At 45.3% G+C, this 19,604-nt stretch overlaps 1 protein-coding gene across 1 annotated transcript in view; it reads right to left on the minus strand.

The window, feature by feature from the left end:
• SUDS3 (SDS3 homolog, SIN3A corepressor complex component) overlaps positions 1-13,740 on the minus strand; it is a 69,253-nt gene extending 55,513 nt beyond the window's left edge. The window contains exons 1-2 of the mRNA XM_069754495.1: positions 13,474-13,740; positions 3,530-3,599 (exon numbers count right to left, since the gene is read on the minus strand). Of these exons, the coding sequence (XP_069610596.1) occupies positions 3,530-3,599; positions 13,474-13,597 (194 nt within the window). The 5' untranslated portion in view covers positions 13,598-13,740. The remainder of the gene's footprint in view (positions 1-3,529; positions 3,600-13,473) is intronic.
• Between the last annotated feature and the right edge of the window lie 5,864 nt (positions 13,741-19,604).

Below are 19,604 nucleotides of genomic sequence, written 5' to 3' on the forward strand. Positions count from 1 at the left end.
CCCCCTAAAAAAAAAATCAGTGCTTTCAGACCTCAAATAATACAAAGAAAACAAGTTCATAATCATTTTGACAAGAATACTACTTAGACAATTCTAATGTTTTAACTCAGAAAGAGTTCAGAAATCAATATTTTGTGGAATAACCATGATTTTTAATCAGCTTTCATGCGTCTTGGCATGCTTTCCTCCAATCTCTCACACTGCTTCTGGCAGTAAAAATGTAATCAGTTCTTCTTTGTTTGATGGCTTGTGACTATCCATCATCCTCTTGATTACATTCCAGAGGTTTTCAATGTGGTTCAGGTCTGGAGATTGGGCTGCCCATGACAGGGTTTTGATGTGGTGGTCTCTTCATTTTTGCCAGAGCTGTACATTTATGTACATCACTAGATGTATTTGTTATTGTAACTTTTCAGTCAGTTGTACTGATTTCAGCTGTATACATATCATTCTAAGCACATTGTACTTTGTATTTATAGTATATTCCCTAAACGGATTATTGTCATCTCAGATACCCATTTGGTATAAACTACGGTACATTTATTTGGTCCTACTTGTGCTGCCAAAGTCCCAGCTATTGATAGCAAACACCTGGCTACCTTTTTTTGGAAAAACCTGTGTTTAATTTTAAATATTTTTTAACAAATTTCTAAATAAAATAATGCATTTTATATCGCTTAGGTTTATGCATCCTAATCCCATTAAGTTGATTATCTTACTAGGGATTTTTTTTGGTTAAATTTACGCTCATGGGGTTACATTAAAATTTGTTTGGACTTATGTGATTTATAATCACCAGAATATGTGGTTTGTAGGATTGGCTGGTACCCCATTACTGTAGTGGTATTGCTTGTAAATGCTGGTATATTCCACCACTATATAAGTAGTATATGTTTCCTTTAGGATTCTGATTTGGGTCTCCATAATTGGACCTTTAGATCCATACTGAATGAATTACATGGTGGTCTTGAAGGCACTTTTGTTATTTTTAATAAATTGGTGGTTGTTAGGACCTCGTTTCCTGTTAGGGGACAATAGATTTGGGTATCTTACCAAGAGATGAGTCTGTATGAACCACTGGATTGTAAACCCTTGACATATTACATGCCGATGTTTTTTTAGTGTCTGTGTCCATTGTTGTTGCATTTTGAGTGTTTTGCCTTACATTTGTTTCGATTGATTTTAGCCTTATGACATTAAAAATTAATTTTTAAACCTAATTCTGCTATATCTGACACAATTCGCTTTGCCATGTAATGTACTGAAAAATAAGGGGGAAAAAACAATTCCACCATTGTTTTTTTAGACTTTAGTTTTTATGGCATTTATTATTTGGTAAAAATGACTCTGCAACATGATCTTCCAGGGTTTTTTTTTTGGTTTTTTTAAGATATTTTAGTGGTTGCCATTTTCATGGATCTGTAACTTTCTTTTACTTTTCCTGTCAATGGAGCTGTGTGAGGGCTTGCATTTGGAATTACGAACTTACATTTTTAAAGGGAACCTTTCACATTGGTTAAAGCTATTAATCTGCAGGTTGATAGCATTAGGGTATGTGTCCAAGTTCAGGATTGCATCAGGATTTGATGCAGGTAAAATCCTGACCAAATCTGCACCTGAGGTCACCTACGTTGTCCTTGCGTTATTTGAGCATTGTAAGGACATGCTGCATTCTTAAAAGACGTGCCGCGTGTGCGTTTTCGTGGGTCTGCCGCATGCGTCTTTTAATGCATAGTGGAGACGGGATTTCACGAAATCCCCTCCACTATGCAGTAACATCTGGACGCTGCGGCTCAACGCAGCTTCAAAAACGCAGCGTTTCCTGAACGTGGAAACATACCCTAAGACAACCAACGCTCACAGGACTGTAAGCAGCGGCAGTAAACGTGTCCTGGCACTTTGGCAGTGCATCGCTGCAAAGCCAGCTGTCAAAGTGCTGGGGTGGCTGACAGCAACATTTAAATGGAGCAATATTCAGCTGCTGCAGTTACAGGCAAATGACGGCTGTGTAACACAGTCAGCATCTGCCGTGTATGGTGTGGGCCCAGGTCTTGAGCCCTCCCTAAACACATGCCATGAACATATGATGTAATTTTATGTCATGTGGTCACAAAATGGTTAATTACCGCATCATCAGCCCTCAGCAGGTACTTAATTCTATTCATAACAGATCCTGAATATTTCTAGCCACAACTAGGCTAAACTTTCCTCATCTACAATGTGCTTCTATTTTACATCTTATTCTGTCTTCTCGGTAATAGATAATGGAGTTCTTGTCCTAGGACCCTTCTGTATGTAATGCGCTAGGCCATGAGATTGAGGTGAAGATGTAAAAAAATAAAAATTAAAAAAAAATGATAGAGATATATATATATGTTTTTACATTTATCTCTATTTTCATTCATGGGCTACTATTTCTTAAGTGTAACAGTACATTAATGTATTTCTATATAAATTGAATACAAAGTGAATACAAATTCTGTATGCAAAACCATATATAAAAAAAAAAAAAAAAGACAAATACAATGATCCTTAGTAAAGTAAATATAATTACTGTACCCCTGAACAATTTGTGCCTGTCCCGCCCCAGCCTGCGTTTGTACTTTCAGAGACTGAAATATGCTTCACCTAACCTTCTTTACACTCTCTATACATCTGTATCTATGGTATTTGTGGCTCTGGGGGTCTACAAGGTGAAGGGAGGGAACTTTAGTGTGATGCATATTAGCTACCATCCACCTATATCTTTTAGCACTGTCCATCAATGGTTATCTATTTAGCACTGAACTTGCAAAACCCAGTTCTATGAAGCAACTTCTCAGTACTCGCTGGGCCTTTGTGTCAGCATGTTTATCCATACAGGAGACAACAGTGCTCGGATATATAAATAAGCTCTACCACATCCCCATTACATTTTTTTTTTCATCATTTTTTGCTGCCTTCCTCCCCACTACTGATGGCTTTTTTGCCCTGTCTTTTTAACTGGTTTTATATTTGTTGGTATTTAATAAAGATATTCAATTGTAACCTTTCTCCAAACCACTTCTTATCTTTATGGCACCCTACCATATTAGATTATGTTGATTCCAATATTTTGAAGTGTCCTTAACCTTATAATTAGGACTATGGGAATAAATTATCTACATTGCAGATTTAGGCTATGTTCGGACAAACATTTTAGTGTGTGCTCTCAAGAACTACACAAGGACCAATGTTAGCCTATTTGCTTTTGAACATGGTAGTTTTTACAAGTTTAAAGAAAAAAAAAAAAAAGCCAACATGTGCTAGCCGGGACCTATTTACGGCCCAGACTGGTGCATGTAAATGCTAGGCAGATCATGTACCCGTCTGTCATGGAGACAGAAACCCAAAGTTGCACAATGACGATGTAAACTTAGCCTCAGGATCACACCTTACCACTAATGACAGGACTTTCTTATAGTGTGGCATCACACAGTAACACCTACACTATAGAAAGGAGGCAATAATGAGGCACGGACATTACCACAATGCTATGAAGTGTACATACTGTTCTTTCATTTCTACGTAGTCCACGTTGTCATGCTTCGCTACGTCGGTCTCACTCGCATCTTCAGTATCTTTATATTATAAGGGAAAACAAAGATGTCAGGGTCACAAAGGCAGATAACAAGGATTCACCCCATTACATTCTGGTCTGAATTATTAAAATGATTTTCCAGTTTCAGAAAAAAAAAAAAAACCTTCAGCCGTTATCCCAGCCAATGACCGGATGATCAACACAGCTCTTAAAAGGAATCTGTTATCAGGTTTTTGTTGTCTAATCTGAAAGGATTGTACACTGTGCATAGGCAGAAAGCTGCCAATCAGCGGTGTGGGCAAGGTTATACAGAGCTCAGCATTCAGAGAACAGCTACATCTGCAGAGGAGAAACAGGGATTTGATCAAAATGACAGCAAGCAGCCCAGCGAGTGATGCATTGCTGGAATCAGGGTCTTCACCCCTACATTATGCTGCTTTCAGATGGGGTACCAAAACCTGGTGACCAATTTCTCTTTAAGTGGCAGCTTCCGGGAACTTTAGCTCTGCTCCTACTGAGACAAATAGGGAGGTCACAAGCAAACAATTTACTGCACATATCTTGATCACATCAGAATTATCTGTTATTGGAAGTCACATGTGGTTATTTCTCATAGGACAACAATCACATGAATCCGAGTTAAATGCCATTTTATTTTTTTCTGAGCAAAATTAATGCAATTAGCTATTTGTTGTGTTGTTCACATTCCATCAGTTACATACATTTCGCATACATGCTGTGTAAGCTCCTGAAGTACGGGCCATCCTCCCAGTGGTGGCCACAAGAGCATCCGTTTGGTCTCCTCCTGTTCCCTATACATCTGGAGCAGACTATTCCATACAATGCACTCCAGTATATAGCTATATACAGTACATGTGTTATATCAAGGCCATAAACAGATGAGATGTGAGCATGGCCTTTACAGCCTTAACGTCATACTGCACAAAAAAAGGTAAAAAACAGTTCCTACATAGAAAATAAGACAGTATGACCTAGTCTTAAATAATTACTAGTAAGTCTTTGCACTGAGCTTTCATCATCAATTTGTCCCTTCTACTGGGTAACATGTACTATTGTCCACAATCTCTTACTAACACTGTCATTTCCTTGAGTTTGGCTTTACCCGAGTTGATATCTGATTTTTCTTTACTTTTAAAATGTCTGGGGGTTTTTTGCATTCACAAAGGACGATGATGGACCAGAAGGTGCAGAAAAGTCATTTCTACGTCTCCATTGTCATAATCTTTGGAGAGTACATTAGCCGCCACCAGAGACGATCATAGTCACAGGTCACATCACCAGTTATGTCATCCATCGCCAATCTTGTGCCACCTTCAATCACTTCAAGGACTTCACTGTTGTTGCTGAATGAAAAAATCCTTGGTTTTATTTCTATTTCACTACATGGAATGTCAGTGTGGTATTGTGATGGGTTCTGCTTCCTGTAACCAATGTTTTAACAAACTCTCCTCTTAAGGCCCCTTCACATTAAGCGACGCTGCAGCGATACCGACAACGATCCGGATCGCTGCAGCGTCGCTGTTTGGTCGCTGGAGAGCTGTCACACAGACAGCTCTCCAGCGACCAACGATGCCGGTAACCAGGGTAAACATCGGGTAACTAAGCGCAGGGCCGCGCTTAGTAACCCGATGTTTACCCTGGTTACCATGCTAAAAGTAAAAAAAAAACAAACACTAGATACTTACCTACCGCTGTCTGTCCTCTAGCGCTGCGCTCTGCTTCTCTGCTCTCCTCCTGTACTGGCTGTGAGCCGGAAAGCAGAGCGGTGACGTCACAGCCAGTACAGGAGGAGAGCAGAGCACAGCGCTGGAGGACAGACGGCTGTAGGTAAGTATCTAGTGTTTGTTTTTTTTTACTTTTAGCATGGTAACCAGGGTAAACATCGGGTTACTAAGCGCGGCCCTGCGCTTAGTTACCCGATGTTTACCCTGGTTACCAGTGAAGACATCGCTGGATCGGTGTCACACACGCCGATCCAGCGATGTCCACGGGAGATCCAGAAACGAAATAAAGTTCTGGACTTTCTTCAGCGACCAACGATCTCCCAGCAGGGGCCTGATCGTTGGTCGCTGTCACACATAACGATTTCATTAACGATATCGTTGCTACGTCACAAATAGCAACGATATCGTTAACAATATCGTTATGTGTGAAGGTACCTTAAGGAATCATTTTCTCACTCCAGTTAAAAAGTTGCATGGATATTAAGATTTGGTCTGAGTATGTCCTCTGGAGGCTAGCTGGAGCTGCAAGGCGTTTCATGGTGCCTCCTAAGTCATCACATACACCTGCCATGACCTGCGGCAAAAAAGTGCCCTTCACCTTCTACTCCAAAAGCTTTCTTGTGATGGCACAGTTGTGGCCAAAAGTATTGACACCACTGCAATTCTGTCAGATAATACTCAGTTTCTTCCTGAAAATGATTGCAATCACAAATTCTTTGGTATTATTATCTTCATTTAAATTTGTCTTAAATGAAACACAAAAGAGAATGAAGCAAAAAGCAAAACATTGATAATTTCACACAAAACTCCAAAAATGGGCCAGACAAAAGTATTGGCACCCTCAGCCTAAGGGTATGTGCACACGTTGCGTTTTTTGCTGCGTATCCGCAGCGGTTTTGACGCTGCGAATCCGCAGCAGTTTTCCATGCAGTGTACAGTACAATGTTAACCTTTGGAAAACAAAAACCGCTGTGCACATGCTGCGGAAAAAAGCATGGAAACGCTGCGGTTTATTTTCCGCAGCATGTCAATTCATTGTGCGGAATCCACAGCGGTTTGGCACCTGCTCCATATTAAAAATCCGCAGGTGTCTAAAACCGCAGTGGAAACCGTACAAAAAACCGCGATAAATCCGCAGTACTTTTTGCACTGCGGATTTAATCAAATCCGCTGCGGAAAATTCCGCAACGGAATCCGCAGCATGTGCACATGGCGTAATACTTGGTTGCACAACCTATAGCCAAAATAACTGCGACCAACCGCTTCCGGTAACCATCAATGAGTTTCTTACAATGCTCTGCTGGAATTTTAGACCATTCTTCTTTGGCAAACTGCTCCAGGTCCCTGATATTTGAGGGGTGCCTTCTCCAAACTGCCATTTTTAGATCTTTCCACAGGTGTTCTATGGGATTCTGGTCTGGACTCATTGCTGGCCACCTTAGAAGTCTCCAGTGCTTTCTCTCAAACCATTTTCTAGTGCTTTTTGAAGTGTGTTTTGGGTCATTGTCCTGCTGGAAGACAAATGACCTCTGAGGGAGACCCAGCTTTCTCACACTGGGCCCTACATTATGCTGCAAAATTTGTTGGTAGTCTTCAGACTTCATAATGCCATGTACACGGTCAAGCAGTCCAGAGCCAGAGGCAGCAAAGCAACCCCAAAACATCAGGGAGCCTCTGCCATGTTTGACTGTAGGGACCGTGTTCTTTTCTTTGAATGCCTCTTTTTTTCTCCTGTAAACTCTATGTTGATGCCTTTGCCCAAAAAGCTCTACTTTTGTCCCATCTGACCAGAGAACAGTCTTCCAAAACGTTTTAGGCTTTTTCGGGTAAGTTTTGGCAAACTCCAGCCTGGCTTTTTTATGTCTCGGGGTAAGAAGTGGGGTCTCCCTGGGTCTCCTACCATACAGTCCCTTTTCATTCAGACGCCGACGGATAGTACGGGTTGACACTGTTGTACCCTCGGACTGCAGGGCAGCTTGAACTTGTTTGGATGTTAGTTGAGGTTCTTTATCCAACATCCGCACAATCTTGCGTTGAAAGCTCTTGTCAATTTTTCTTTTCCGTCCACATCTAGGGAGGTTAGCCACAGTGCCATGGGCTTTAAACTTCTTGATGACACTGCGCACGGTAGACACAGGAACATTCAGGTCTTTGGAGATGGACTTGTAGCCTTGAGATTGCTCATGCTTCTTCACAATTTGGTTTCTCAAGTCCTCAGACAGTTCTTTGGTCTTCTTTCTTTTCTCCATGCTCAATGTGGTACACACAAGGACACAGGACAGAGGTTAAGTCAACTTTAATCCATGTCAACTGGCTGCAAGTGTGATTTAGTTATTGCCAACACCTGTTAGGTGCCACAGGTAAGTTACAGGTGCTGTTAATTACACAAATTAGAGAAGCATTGCATGATTTTTCAAACAGTGCCAATACTTTTGTCCACCCCCTTTTTTATGTTTGGTGTGGAATTATATTAAATTTGGCTTTAGGACAATTCTTTTTGTGTTTTTTCATTTAAGACAAATTAAATGAAGATAATAACAAAGAATTTGTGTTTGCAATCATTTTCAGGAAGAAGCTGAGTATTGTCTGACAGAATTGCAGGGGTGTGAATACTTTTGGCCACAACTGTACATTTATAAAGGTTTATCTAGCGTTATACTGTGCATAAGAGCCATCTGAGAAGTAGTAGACCTTGCTCAAACTTGGAAGAATGTCAGTTTTTATCACTGAAATCTTTTTTTTTTGAATGAATGAAGAGTTATTGAATCCTGAAGTAAGCACTCATATCATAACTACACTTTAGTGTTTTTATTTCTGGCTGTAAGAAGTGGCTTATTACTAATCAGCTAAGAAGACAACAGACCGCACGCTGCGCTCATCGCACAGGGTGCTTGGGGAGACACCACAGGGACCAGCCCTTAAAATGAGCGTCACTTTGTGTCAGGGCCAAAAAGGGGAGTATCAGGATGTCCCAAGCGAGCGGAAAGTGCATCATGCACTGGGGATTCTCAAACAAATCTTCATAGGAAGCAGGTAATATAAACAGAACCAGAAGTTGCAGAACGGAAGTGAATGATAGGGAATTTTACCATGACTTAAATGACAAAAGTTATTAGTTTTTAAAGATTTATTAACTGAATTTTACTTTTGGGTTTCGGACTAACCCTTTAAGGACCATCAGCTGGTCACAAAAAAGTTCTACAAAGTCTTCTGCACTTCTTGAAAAAGTATCAAAAGTCCAGTCACACCACTGATTATAAGTTATACTATCTACCTTAGCCTCTTTGAAATGATGTACCGTAGTATTTTTTCTTGGAGAGCGATTACTGGAGGACAATTTTTGCAGATATTGGAACTCTTTTCTGGACACATTATTTCAGACACATACTTTGTAATAACCAAGCTTTGACTTGCCAATGTGGGTATCTTTCACCTTGCCTCCTTCAATCCTAAGCTTCGTGTTCGGTGTGCTGTACATTCTCATAGACTTACAGGTGCTTCTCACAAATTTAGAATATCATAAAAAAAAATAATTTATTTCAGTTCTTCAATACAAAAAGTGAAACTTATATTATATAGTCAATACAGAGTGATCTATTTAAAGTGTTTATTTCTGTTAATGTTGATGATTATGGCTTACAGCCAATGAAAACCCAAAAGTCATTATCTCAGAAAATTAGACTACTTTAAAACACCAGCTTGAAAAATGATTTTTAAACCCGAAATATTAGCCTACTGAAATGTACCGTATTTTTCGGATTAGAAGACACTTTTTTCCCCCCACAAATTTGGGGAGAAGATGGGGGTGCGTCTTATAATGTGGATATACCTTACCGATACCGTTGCTCAGGCCGTAGGCTGGGATGAGAGGGTGTCCAACGCTGCTGCGGTGTCTCTGGTGCTGCGGGGGGCTCTGCTGACATTTTGTAAAATGTCAGAGCCCCCCGCAGTCCCATGGTTTCCTGTGCGGTGGACTACAGGAAAATGGCCCCTGGGGGGCATGCGCAGATGGAGATCTCGGCACCAAAATCTGGGGAGATGAGATATCAATTCGGAGTCACCCGCAGTAGTGCCGGACACCCGCAGCAGCACATCAGAACACCCCCTTATCCCAGCATGTGGCCTGAAGCAGTGACCCTGCTTCACCTCAGCCACCACCACCCATAAGCAATAAGACGCATGCATTATAAAAAGCACCACCATTTTATTAAAAGAAAAAAAATCCTATTTTTCTCCTCAAAATTTGGGGTGCATCTTATAATCAGGAGCGTCTTATAATACGAAAAATACAGTATGTTCAGTAAATGCACTCAATACTTGGTCGGGGCTCCTTTTGCATCAATTACTGCATCAATGTGGAGTGGCATGGAGGCGAACAGCCTGTGGCGCTGCTGAGGTGTTAGGCTATGTGCACACGTTGCGGATTTTGCTGCAGATCCGCAACTGATCTGCAGCTGCGGGTCCGCAGCAGCTTTTCATGTGTTTACAGTACAATGTAAGCCTATGGAAAATGCAATCCACAGTGCCCATGCTGCGGAAAAAAACGCACGGAAACGCTGCGGGTTACATTCCGCAGCATGTCAATTCTTTGTGCGGATTCCGCAGCAGTTTACACCTGCTCCATAATAGGAATTCGCAGGTGTAAAACCGCAGGTGGAATCCGCACAAAATCCACATAAAAACCGTGGTAAGTCTGCAGGTAAAAAGCAGTGCCTTTTACCTGCGGATTTCTAAAATCCGCTGCGAAAAAATCCGCAGAGGTCCTTTCTACGTGTGCACATACGGAAGCCCAGGTTGCTTTGATAGCAGCCTTCAGCTTGTCTGCATTGTTGGGTCTGGTGTCACATCTTCCTCTTGACAAAGCATGAATTGCTCTAAAATATCCTGGTAGATGGCTGCGCTGACTTTGGTCTTGATAAAACAAAAGTGGATCTACATGAGCAGATGACATGGCTCCCCAAACCATCACTATTTGTGGAAACATTACACTAGACCTCAAGCAGCTTGGATTGTGACCTCTCCACTCTTCCTCCTGACTCTGGGAACTTGACTTTAAAATGAAATGCAAACTTTACTTTCATCTGAAAACAACACCTTGGACCACTGAGCAACAGTCCAGTTCTTTTTCTCCTTGGCCCAGGTAAGACACTTCTGGCATTGTCTATTGGTCATGAGTGGATTGTCACAAGGAATGTGACACTTGTAGCCCATGTCCTGGATATGTCTGTGTGTGGTGGCTCTTGAAGCAATGACTCCAGCAGCAGACCACTCCTTGGGAATCTCCCCAAAATTGTTGAATGGCATTTTCATAACAATCCTTTCAAGGCTGCGGTTATTCCGGTTGCTTGTGCACCTTTTTCTACCACACTTTTTCCTTCCACTCAACTTCCCATTAATATGCTTGGATACAGCACTCTGAGCAGCCAGCTTCTTTAGCAATGACCTTTTGTGGCTTACCCTCCTTGTGGAGTGTGTCAATGTCTGCCTTCTGGACATCTGTTAAGTCAGCAGTCTTCCCCATGATTGTGGAGCTACTGAAACAGACTAAGGAACCTTTTTAAACATTTAGGAAGCCTTTGCAGGTGATTTTTGTTAATTATTCTAATTTACTGAGATAATGACTTTTGGGTTTTCATTGGCTGTAAGCCATAATCATCAACATTAACAGAAATAAAACACTTGAAATAGATCACTATGTAATGACTCTATATAATACAAGGCTGCTGTCACACTAGCAGTTTTTGGTCAGTATTTTACATCACTATTTGTAGCCAAAACCAGGAGTGGAGCAAATAGAGGAAAAGTATAATAGAAACATATGCACCACTTCTGCATTTATCACCCACTCCTGGTTTTGGCTACAAATACTGATGTAAAATACTGACCAAATACTGCTAGTGTGACGGCAGCCTATCAGTTTCACTTTTTGTATTGAAGAACTGAAATAAATTACCGTAAATATTTGATGATATTCTAATTTTGTGAGAAGCACTTGTACATTGAGAGCTCGTGACATCGGACTTACGGTCAGTCAGGAGCTGCTGTTACAATATGGCGGAACACGACGGGAGCAGCACCGGGAAGAACTGGTAAATGTAATACTGGGGTCACTACTCCAGCGCTGACACAGAAAAAAAAAAAACACTGGAGTGCCGCTTAAAAGTGACATTGAGAGGTGATATATATATATATATATATATACAGTCCAAAAAGAAAGAGGAATAACGAGGGCACTCACCAGTCTTCTTATTGTGCAATAATCGCTTACTTTATTAATGTGACATCTAAAAATTCAAGGTCGGGCTACCGATGGAGCCGAAGCTCAGGTGAGCAGGGGGGAGTGGAGACGACGGCCGTTTCGCGCTATGCTTGCGCTTCTACGGGTCAGTAGCCCGACCTTGAATTTTTAGATGTCACATTAATAAAGTAAGCGATTATTGCACAATAAGAAGACTGGTGAGTGCCCTCGTTATTCCTCTTTCTTTTTGGACTGCATAGTTGGACTTGTTTCATATGCGAGGAGCACCCGAGGTGTGCGATGTGGCAGCAAAGGTTAACCCATTTAAGCACTGAAGTGTGAATTTACCACTTGGCTTGAGATTTTGAAGGCTGTGCCGCCCCATTTACCTTTCCATAGATATTTGATATATATATATATATATATATATATATATATATATATATATACACACACAGACCCTGCAGCCATTACTGGGCCTTGCATTGCCATGGCAACCAGCGGGACCCACAATCACGATCTGCCGTAATGATGTTAGAGAAGGACCAGTCAGAGGGCGCTGTTGCATCTAGGGGGGTAAAAACAGCAATGATTGGAGCCAACACTAGAGGGGGCTGACTGACATAGCACGTGGGGGGGGGGGGGGGGCTGACTGACATAGCACATGGGGGGGGGGCTGACTGACATAGCACGTGGGGGGGGCTGACTGACATAGCACGTGGGGGGGGCTGACTGACATCGCACGTGGGGGGGGCTGACTGACATCGCACGTGGGGGGGGGGGGGGGCTGACTGACATAGCACATGGGGGGGGGGGCTGACTGACATAGCACGTGGGGGGGGCTGACTGACATAGCACGTGGGGGGGGCTGACTGACATCGCACGTGGGGGGGGCTGACTGACATCGCACGTGGGGGGGGCTGACTGACATAGCACATACGGGGGCTGACTGACATAGCACATGGGGGGGCTGACTGACATAGCACATGGGGGGGCTGACTGACATAGCACGTGGGGGGGGCTGACTGACATAGCACGTGGGGGGGGCTGACTGACATAGCACGTGGGGGGGGCTGACTGACATAGCACGTGGGGGGGGCTGACTGACATAGCACGTGGGGGGGGCTGACTGACATAGCACATGGGGGGGCTGACTGACATAGCACATGGGGGGGGCTGACTGACATAGCACATGGGGGGGGGGTTGACTGACATAGCACGTGGGGTGGCTGACTGACATTGCACTGGGGGGGGGGGGGGGAGAGACTGACTGATGCAGCGGGGGCTGATAGTGTCTCGGGTCAGCAACCAGGCGTATCTCAGGCATTAAGTGAAGTGCTATCTTCTCTGCTCCCTCCAGGTGACAGGAGCAGCTGGAGCCTCACTGCCAGCCCTAAGCACCACCGTCAGTCCTGGGCACCACCGCCAGTCCTGAACACCACCGCCAGTCCTGGGCACCACCGCCAGTCCTGAACACCACCGCCAGTCCTGAACACCACCGCCAGTCCTGGGCACCACCGCCAGTCCTGAACACCAATGCCAGTCCTGAACACCACCGCCAGTCCTGGGCACCACCGCCAGTCCTGAACACCACCGCCAGTCCTGAACACCACCGCCAGTCCTGGGCACCACCGCCAGTCCTGAACACCAATGCCAGTCCTGGGCACCACCGCCAGTCCTGAACACCACCGCCAGTCCTGAACACCACCGCCAGTCCTGGGCACCACCGCCAGTCCTGAACACCACCGCCAGTCCTGAACACCAATGCCAGTCCTGGGCACCACCGCCAGTCCTGAACACCACCGCCAGTCCTGAACACCACCCTCAGTCCTGAACACCACCGCCAGTCCTGGGCACCACCGCCAGTCCTGAACACCACCCTCAGTCCTGAACACCACCGCTCCTGCACTCCTGTCACCGGCTCCTCTTACCCTCGTCTGACTCCCGGCCCCTGAAGCTGCGGTCATCGTCCTCGTCCGCACTCTCCAGCTCTTCCTCCTCATAGTAGTCATTAGCTGCCGCCGCGGCCGGGGACATCACACTGACCGAGCTCATGTCTGCCAGGCACAGCCGGACCTCAGTGACCGGAACAGCAGCGGGAAACTTCCACACGAGAACCGACACAGCAGCTACAACAATCGGCGCACAGCAACGGGGTCCTCCGCCGCCCGAGTTCCTGTGTCTCCGTTCTACGTAGCCTGTGAATTGCCAGTAATTTCAGGGCTCCCGAAAAGCCTCTCTAGCTAATATATCGTTATAGACAGAGCAAAGTTCCACCAGAGGGAATGCAGCTGCACCTCGTGTGCCAACACTACATCTTTTAAGGGCAGAAATAGTGAATTTTCGCCCAAGGGCCACACAGGCAATAGAGCGGACACCACCTGGCGGGAAGTACAGTGGTGGATGGAAACAAATCTCTCGGTGGTTGTACAGTGAGGGTGTGATACCGAGAGTGGCCGCGGAGGGGCAGCCGGCACCCGCACTATGTGACTGTCCATGGCCGTGTACTGCGCCGCTTCCTGCAGGTTCCTGGGCGCCATATCAGGCTGACAACAATGGAGGGCCAGGAGGAGGCCTGCAGGGTGTCTGTACAGGGTTTCCTGCCTGCAGGGTGTCTGTACAGGGTTTCCTGCCTGCAGGGTGTCCGTACAGGGTTTCCTGCCTGCAGGGACGTGTCATGTCAGTCAGTAAGGACACAAAGCGTTAGGAGATTATTTGGTGACTAGATGTAAGCAGACTGATTCGTAGCGAATTTCCACACGTTTTGGTTTCTAGTGAAGCTGAGCTATAATAGATTCGCAAGTCAGCAAAATGGCTGCCATCATTTACTGGCCCATTTAGTGGGCTGATAAAGGGTTAGCACGCAATACCACATTATACACCTGTGTTAGGCCCTCTCCTGCAGGTCTCTGGTACTTGGCCCATGCTGCCATGTTGAGGGCGACACCGGAAATGACCTGATATCCCCCACATGGCTGAGCAGAGACCCCCACAGAATGACCTGATGTCCCCCACATGGCTGAGCAGAGACCCCCACAGAATGACCTGATGTCCCCCACATGGCTGAGCAGAGACCCCCACAGAATGACCTGATGTCCCCCACATGGCTGAGCTGAGACCCCCACAGAATGACCTGATGTCCCCCACATGGCAGAGCAGAGACCCCCACAGAATGACCTGATGTCCCCCACATGGCTGAGCAGAGACCCCCACAGAATGACCTGATGTCCCCCACATGGCTGAGCAGAGACCCCCACAGAATGACCTGATGTCGCCCACATGGCTGAGCAGAGACCCCCACAGAATGACCTGATGTCCCCCACATGGCTGAGCAGAGACCCCCACAGAATGACCTGATGTCCCCCACATGGCTGAGCAGAGACCCCCACAGAATGACCTGATGTCCCCCACATGGCTGAGCAGAGACCCCCACATAATGACCTGATGTCCCCCACATGGCTGAGCAGAGACCCCCACAGAATGACCTGATGTCGCCCACATGGCTGAGCAGAGACCCCCACAGAATGACCTGATGTCCCCCACATGGCTGAGCAGAGACCCCCACAGAATGACCTGATGTCCCCCACATGGCTGAGCAGAGACCCCCACAGAATGACCTGATGTCCCCCACATGGCTGAGCAGAGACCCCCACAGAATGACCTGATGTCCCCCACATGGCTGAGCAGAGACCCCCACAGAATGACCTGATGTCGCCCACATGGCTGAGCAGAGACCCCCACAGAATGACCTGATGTCCCCCACATGGCTGAGCAGAGACCCCCACAGAATGACCTGATGTCCCCCACATGGCTGAGCAGAGACCCCCACAGAATGACCTGATGTCCCCCACATGGCTGAGCAGAGACCCCCACAGAATGACCTGATGTCCCCCACATGGCTGAGCAGAGACCCCCACAGAATGACCTGATGTCGCCCACATGGCTGAGCAGAGACCCCCACAGAATGACCTGATGTCCCCCACATGGCTGAGCAGAGACCCCCACAGAATGACCTGATGTCCCCCACATGGCTGAGCAGAGACCCCCACAGAATGACCTGATGTCCCCCACATGGCTGAGCAGAGACCCCCACAGAGCTGTAATGGATCCAGCGAGGGACAGGACGGAGGGTTCATTCTTCACCTCCCCTCTGTTATGCTGTAGGGACCTCAGAACGTCATCAAATAGTTTCTCGTCAATCAGGGAACTTCTCAGACCAAAATTTCAAGAGATTGTTATGTATAATCTAACCTGATCAGCCATAACATTAAAACCGTCTGCTTTTGGCCTCATTCGGACGTCCGTTTTGCTCACGTACGAAAAAAACAACTATTATTTTGATGAGTGGTCCGAGTGTTATCCATTTTTCTCGTACTTGGAGAAATTGAAAAAATAAAATGTGGCTTTTTCCTTTCTGACGGTTTTTGAAAACCGGACAGCACCTGGATGTCATCTGAGTGGAGTCTGATTTTTTTTTTTTCACAGACCCATTGACTTGCATTGGTGATTTTGATTTTGACGATTTTTGATTGAAAAAGATCACAAACGCCTAAAATAAGCTCCTGAGGCAAATGCTGCAACATTTTTAATGAAGCCCAATTACAAAAATGAATTGTGATTGTAAGTCTGCCGTCACACTAGCAGTATTTGGTCAGTATTTTACCTCAGTATTTGTAAGCCAAAACCAGGAGTGGGACAATTAGAGGAAAAGTATAATAGAAACATATGCACCACTTCTGTATTCGTATATCACCCACTCTTGGTTTGGGCTCCCGCACAATTTTCTCCGCCAGAGTAGTAAAGCCAGTGACTGAGGGCAGATATTAATAGCCTGGAGAGGGTCCATGGTTATTGCCCTGTTGTGAATTCTGTTGTCGGGCTCCCTCCCGTGGTCATGAATGGTACTTCGGCTGGTTCTGTCCATGGACTTCCTCTGGTGGGTGTTTCTGAGTTTCCTTCCACAGGTGACGAGGTTAATTCGTTAGCTGCTGCTCTATTTAACTCCACTTAGATCTTTGCTCCATTCCACCTGTCAATGTTCCAGTATTGGTCTTGTTCACTCCTGGATCGTTCTTGTGACCTGTCTTCCCAGCAGAAGCTAAGTTCCTGCTTGTATTTTCTTTGGTTGCTATTTTTCTGTCCAGCTTGCTATTTTTATTGTTGTCTTGCTTGCTGGAAGCTCTGGGACGCAGAGGGAGCGCCTCCGCACCGTGAGTCGGTGCGGAGGGTCTTTTTGCGCCCTCTGCGTGGTCTTTTTGTAGGTTTTTGTGCTGACCGCAAAGCTACCTTTCCTATCCTCAGTCTGTTCAGTAAGTCGGGCCTCACTTTGCTAAATCTATTTCATCTCTGTGTTTGTATTTTCATCTTTACTCACAGTCATTATATGTGGGTGGCTGCCTTTTCCTTTGGGGAATTTCTCTGAGGCAAGGCAGGCTTTATTTTTCTATCTTCAGGGCTAGCTAGTTCCTTAGGCTGTGCCGAGTTGCATAGGGAGCGTTAGGCGCAATCCACGGCTATTTCTAGTGTGTTTGATAGGATTAGGGATTGCGGTCAGCAGAGTTCCCACGTCCCAGAGCTCGTCCTTTATTATCAGTAACTATCAGGTCATTCCGTGTGCTCTTAACCATCAGGTCCATTATTGTCCTGACCACCAGGTCATAACAGTACAGGTGGCCCAAAGTACTAATGCATCTCAATAGAGGGATAAGAGAAGTTCTGAGACCATTTTTTTTTCTTTGCAGTGTGTTTTGTCTCTCTTTTCCCCTTTACCTCTGGGTGGTTCAGGACACAGGTGTAAACATGGACATTCAAGGTCTGTCCTCTTGGATGGATAATCTCACTACAAGGGTACAAAACATTCAAGATTTTGTGGTTCAGAATCCGATGTCAGAGCCTAGGATTGCAATTCCTGATTTGTTTTTTGGTGATAGATCTAAGTTCTTGAATTTCAAAAATAATTGTAAATTGTTTCTTGCCTTGAAACCTCGCTCCTCAGGTGACCCTGTTCAACAAGTAAAGATCATTATTTCTTTGTTACGTGGTGACCCTCAAGACTGGGCATTTTCCCTTGCGCCAGGAAATCCGGCATTGCGTGATGTTGATGCGTTTTTCCTGGCGCTTGGATTGCTTTATGACGAACCTAATTCAGTGGATCAGGCAGAGAAAATCTTGCTGGCTCTGTGTCAGGGTCAGGATGAAGCGGAGATATATTGTCAGAAGTTAAGAAAGTGGTCTGTGCTGTGGAATGAATGTGCCCTGGCAGCAATCTTCAGAAAGGGTCTCTCTGAAGCCCTTAAGGATGTCATGGTGGGATTTCCCATGCCTGCTGGTCTGAATGAGTCTATGTCTTTGGCCATTCAGATCGATCGACGCTTGCGTGAGCGTAAAGCTGTGCACCATTTGGCAGTACTATCTGAGCATGGGCCTGAGCCTATGCAATGTGATAGGACTTTGACCAGAGCTGAACGGCAAGAACACAGACGTCGGAATGGGCTATGTTTTTACTGTGGTGATTCCACTCATGTTATCTCCGATTGTCCTAAGCGCACTAAGCGGTTCGCTAGGTCTGCCACCATTGGTACGGTACAGTTTAAATTTCTATTGTCCGTTACTCTGATTTGCTCTTTGTCATCCTATTCTGTTATTTGTGGATTTGTGGATTCAGGAGCTGCCCTGAATTTGATGGACTTGGAGTATGCTAGGCGCTGTGTTTTTTTCTTGGAGCCCTTGCAGTATCCTATTCCATTGAGAGGAATTGATGCTACGCCTTTGGCCAAGAATAAGCCTCAGTACTGGACCCAATTGACCATGTGCATGGCTCCTGCACATCAGGAGGATATCCGCTTTGCATAATCCGTGTTGCATAATCTGCATGATGTGGTCGTTTTGGGGTTGCCATGGCTACAGGTCCATAATCCAGTATTGGACTGGAAATCAATGTCTGTGTCCAGCTGGGGTTGCCAGGGGGTACATGGTGATGTTCCATTTTTGTCTATTTCGTCTTCCACTCCTTCTGAAGTTCCAGAGTTTTTGTCGGATTATCGGGATGTATTTGATGAGCCCAAAACCAGTGCCCTACCTCCTCATAGGGATTGCGATTGTGCAATTAATTTAATTCCTGGTAGTAAGTTTTCTAAGGGCCGATTGTTCAATTTATCTGTGCCAGAACACGCCGCTATGCGGAGTTATATTAAGGAATCTTTGGAGAAAGGCCATATTCGCCCGTCGTCATCACCGTTAGGAGCAGGGTTCTTTTTTGTGGCCAAGAAGGATGGTTCTTTGAGACCTTGTATTGATTACCGCCTTCTTAATAAAATTACAGTCAAATTTCAGTATCCTTTGCCGTTGCTGTCTGATTTGTTTGCTCGTATTAAGGGGGCTAGTTGGTTCACCAAGATAGATCTTCGAGGGGCGTATAATCTTGTGCGTATTAAACGGGGCGATGAATGGAAAACAGCATTTAATACGCCCGAGGGCCATTTTGAGTACCTGGTTATGCCATTCGGGCTTTCCAATGCTCCATCAGTATTTGAGTCCTTTATGCATGACATCTTCCGAGAGTACCTGGCTAAATTCCTGATTGTGTATTTGGATGATATTTTGGTCTTTTCGGATGATTGGGAGTCTCATGTGAAGCAGGTCAGAATGGTGTTCCAGGTCCTTCGTGCGAATTCCTTGTTTGTGAAGGGGTCAAAGTGTCTCTTTGAAGTTCAGAAGGTTTCATTTTTGGGGTTCATTTTTTCCCCTTCTACTATCGAGATGGACCTTGTTAAAGTCCAGGCCATTTACGATTGGACTCAGCCGACATCTGTAAAGAGCCTGCAAAAGTTCCTGGGCTTTGCTAATTTTTATCGGCGCTTCATCACTAATTTTTCTAGTGTTGCTAAACCGTTGACTGATTTGACCAAGAAGGGTGCTGATGTGGTCAATTGGTCTTCTGCAGCTGTAGAGGCTTTTCAGGAGTTGAAGCGTCGTTTTTCTTCTGCCCCTGTGTTGTGCCAGCCAGATGTTTCGCTCCCGTTTCAGGTTGAGGTTGATGCTTCTGAGATTGGAGCAGGGGCTG

Source organism: Ranitomeya imitator, chromosome 1, assembly GCF_032444005.1.
Source record: "Ranitomeya imitator isolate aRanImi1 chromosome 1, aRanImi1.pri, whole genome shotgun sequence".
NCBI classification, from domain to species: Eukaryota; Metazoa; Chordata; class Amphibia; order Anura; family Dendrobatidae; genus Ranitomeya; species Ranitomeya imitator.